Source organism: Phanerochaete carnosa (assembly GCF_000300595.1).
Source record: "Phanerochaete carnosa HHB-10118-sp unplaced genomic scaffold PHACAscaffold_6, whole genome shotgun sequence".
Taxonomy (NCBI): Eukaryota; Fungi; Basidiomycota; class Agaricomycetes; order Polyporales; family Phanerochaetaceae; genus Phanerochaete; species Phanerochaete carnosa.
The window spans coordinates 3,407,597-3,411,355 of record NW_006767633.1 but is presented as its reverse complement, the minus strand read 5'-3'; the positions used below and the strand labels follow the sequence as shown (position 1 = coordinate 3,411,355).

At 45.5% G+C, this 3,759-nt stretch overlaps 2 protein-coding genes across 2 annotated transcripts; one reads left to right on the top strand and one right to left on the bottom strand.

Annotated features, from left to right (window-relative positions):
- Positions 1 to 1,699: 1,699 nt before the first annotated feature.
- PHACADRAFT_197322 (uncharacterized protein) lies at positions 1,700 to 1,958 on the bottom strand (the record flags this gene model as incomplete). The annotated part of the gene is made up of 2 exons (XM_007397502.1): positions 1,700 to 1,719; positions 1,772 to 1,958. 2 exons carry the CDS (start codon positions 1,956 to 1,958, stop codon positions 1,700 to 1,702), a joined length of 207 nt encoding a protein of 68 aa, XP_007397564.1.
- Positions 1,959 to 2,944: 986 nt separating this feature from the next.
- PHACADRAFT_30021 (uncharacterized protein) lies at positions 2,945 to 3,328 on the top strand (the record flags this gene model as incomplete). Its single annotated transcript, XM_007396494.1, has 2 exons — positions 2,945 to 3,103; positions 3,167 to 3,328. The coding sequence occupies 2 exons, from the start codon at positions 2,945 to 2,947 to the stop codon at positions 3,326 to 3,328; spliced, it is 321 nt and encodes a 106-aa protein (XP_007396556.1).
- Positions 3,329 to 3,759: the final 431 nt, after the last annotated feature.

The window sequence follows — 3,759 nt, the reverse complement described above, 5'->3', positions numbered from 1 at the left end:
GCCTCGTCGCCGCATCACGCTTCCTCGGTAACAGCCGCTCTCCGACCAGCAACAGACATCCGATCTCCGTCAATCCGACAACGTCATACAACATGACACACCGGTCCCCGTCTACCTCCGAGTCCGATCGGCAACGGACTTCCTATCCCCGTCGGCCCGACAACGTCATACGGTATGACACACCGGCCCTCGTTTCCCCGCCTAAGTCCCCTAGACACTAGCAGTCGCCGTAGCACCAGCCGCTTATGTAATGCCTGGTCCGTGCGCACTTTGACTAGTATATAAGGACCCCCTTCATCGCTACCTAGCCCCATCTCAACCTCTTGGTTTATTGGGCTAGGTAAGCCTTCGTTTGTATTGTAGTACAGTTGCTAATATAAACTTGGTTTATTGGGCTAGCTGAATAAGCTAACACACTAGTCGCCAGACCTCGTCGGCGCCGCCTTCTGTTTAGATCCACTTAGTATCCCTCGTGGTGTGTTGACGCAAGTCCACATCACTCTGCTTCTTTGTCATAGTCGGTAGCCTTCGCGCTTGTTCTCAGTTTCTTCCGGTCTCGCATCTTTGGCTCTGAGCGACCCTTGCACTTCTTAGTAGCTGTTGCACTGCTTGCACGGTTGTCTGCAGCACTGTCATCATTGTCATCCATGTCTTCTGTGTCATCTGACTCTGTACCTGAGTTAGAGCTGCAATTGTTGCCAGAAGCATCTGAGCTGTGCTTGGCCTTGCGCATGAAGGGTGAGATGATAGCCTAGAAAGTGAAGCTTAAACAGATGTAAGAGAAATGTAGAGGACAATGGCATACCTTAACTACAAGGTTGAGAATATGAGCAAAGCAGCGAACACACATCTGGTGGCTGTTGATACCACTGAGTGAAGTCTCAAGTTTGGCAACCATTGTTGCATTATCTGATGCATTGTCGGCAGTAATTGCGAGAATCTAGAATGGCAGGTGAGTGATGATAATGTGGAGAGACAAAACAGCCATACTTTATCTTCAATACCATACTGCTTGAGGCATACTGCAAGCTGCTGAGCAAGGTATATGCCAGTGTGTGCCTTTGTCAGCATGATGAAGTCGAGTATGAATGAAATCATTTTGCCCTCGTGTACACAATAGACTGTGATCCCTAGAAATAAAATCATGTTCAAAGATGTCCATCCATCGAGACACAAGTATAGATGGCCAGGGTGCTCCTAGTGAACAGTGTTAGCAAGCAAGTACATGCACATGAGAAAGATGGCATACTTAAAGGATCTTTCCAATAGTGATGTGTGAGATAGTGGTGGGGTGAGAGACATCGACCTTAGAGGTTGAGCATGTGTAGGAGGTCAAGGAACCCAGGGTCTTGTATGATGGCATAGGGCCGGTGGCAGTGCGCAATCCAAGTTGCGAGCTTGAAGCAAAATTTGGCCAGATTGTAAGTCGTGCTTTGAATGAAGGCATCAATTCCCTGTTGACTGGCAGGTGGCTTGGAGCTCTTTATGCATGCTGTGACATGACAAACAAGGTTGCTTGTTGAATCATCCCAACAAGCACGCATAAGCAGCTTTGCCGACGTGCTGAAATGGTGCATAGTTGAATTGCAAGGCTGGCTGTAATGTGTACTGACCTCGTCTTACAGACAAATTTATACTTGATTTCACCTTCAATTCACACAATCTTGGGAGCATGAAAATGCTCGTACACTGCCAACTGCTACAAGGCTTGCTGAAGCTCTTATAACAGATGTTAGTAGAGAAGACAGCAAGAGTTTATATCTTAGCGTACTTAGAACTTCCGTATCTGTGTGCTCTGATACTTTGTACTTCTTCTCAAAATGTGCCTTCTTGTGTTCATCTTCTTTGGCCTGTGCGGTGACTAAGTTTACTGGCTGCAAGACCTCTTCAACTTTGTCATCACCAGACACAGTTGAATTGTCTGGCTCAGCAGTCTTGTTCTGCTTGCATGTTGACATAGTGGGCTGAAGGCGAGGGACTGAGAGGACAATGCAGGTGCTAAGATCAGGAGTGAGGTAAAGAGCATACAGTGCACCACACCTAACAACTACTGGAGCTTCACGAGTCAGGTGAACTTGTTGGCTGACTCTTTGCACTTGTGCATGTGTGTGCACAGGCTGTTCACAGGTTTGCTATCCAATGAGAGCTGCCAGATTCATGTTGCACAAGGAGCGGTCAGCCGAATCACCTCAGGTAAGCAGTTTCATGCCTGCTAAGGGTTCTGACAGGCAAAATGTACGTTCCTAATCTATATTCAGAGAGATTCATAGATTTACAGATGACTCACCAGACTCTATATCTGCTTCCGCTGTTTCAGAGGCCATGCAGCTACACTCAGCTTGCTCAGACCAGCTTCTTGTTTCTTTACAGTTAAAACATTGTCATAGTCTGAACAAAGACCACATAATAAACTCACTGACGTACCTGTAGATACACAAAAGTGCTATGACATATGAGAGAGGGCGAGAGTCAATTGTTGAACTTGCAGAAGAAGCACGGAGGTTGAACTTGCCCATTATTCATGGGCAGCGCTTAGCACTTCCCAGCTGCAGATATTCTTTTTAACTGTGTACTTCACCACTCTTGCCTTTGTTGCAAGCACGGACATTTCATTGACAATGGTGTTTCAAGATTACACAGATCTCATGGATTTAAAAACTGCAGAAGCTATGCTGTCTCAGGTCAGCTACTATTTGCTATCTTCCAAATGTCTGCCTCAGTGCTCATGAATGCTGTAGCCGGCTTGCAGGGCCTCCCACAGTTTTGTGTTGTGATGGATCATTAGACAGATCTAGCAACTGGGTGTATCTATCTAGCAGAGCTAATTGAAGTCGAAGGACATGGTGAACAGGTGTGTCACTGTCTTTATACTCTCAAGCTTGGACTTATTTGTCGACGTATCAACAATCTTGGAGAAGTCAGCCATTGGTTCAAGGGATATAAAATGCTTATCAATCCTGTCGTTCAAGACCAATTGGATCCTACCCTCTTTGGCTTGATCAAAATGGTCAGACGTGAGTTTATTTGTGCCAATGAGCTCACAGAAGCTAAAGCCAATGCTAATCAAAATGATGTCATTAGCAATGACAGTTCTGATCTTGTGGTGTGTGAGATGCATGCACATTCCTATGTCATTTCATACTGTTCTCATTGCACTTAACTCTAGACTATGGTTCCTGCTCCTGCTCCATCACCAGAAGATGCCACTAATGTTGCTAGTGCTGCTGTCACACCTGAAACTGCATACGATGACATAGCCAAACTCACTGAGCTCATGAAGACTCTTCAAGTGAATGACACTGATCTGCCTGCTTTGCTGATGGACTAAGAAGGAGATTATGATAACATCATTGGAGAGCATGCCAATGAGTAATATACATGTATTACTCCTGAATGAAACGCTGTATCTGCTGTACCTGCCATGCCTAATACAAACTCATGAGTCGAGCCATGACTTGTAAGTTCAGTACCCATGGGTATGGGTGAGACATGGAAAGTACCCCACGTGGCTCTGGGTTGCCGCTTTGAGAAGGTTCATACCTGTGGGTTCAGCTCTGAGTTGACCCATGGATCCATGTGTGCTAGGCTTTAAGAGCTATTACAGCTTTTAGAGCATCATGCACATATAATACACAGTATCAGAAGCATACTTAAAGGTTTGAAGGACCTATAACATGTAGAAATGTTCTGCATTATAGCAGGCTTCTTCTGTCTCAGCCTGTCACCTATTTTCACTTATTTTCACTCTTTTACCTCTGT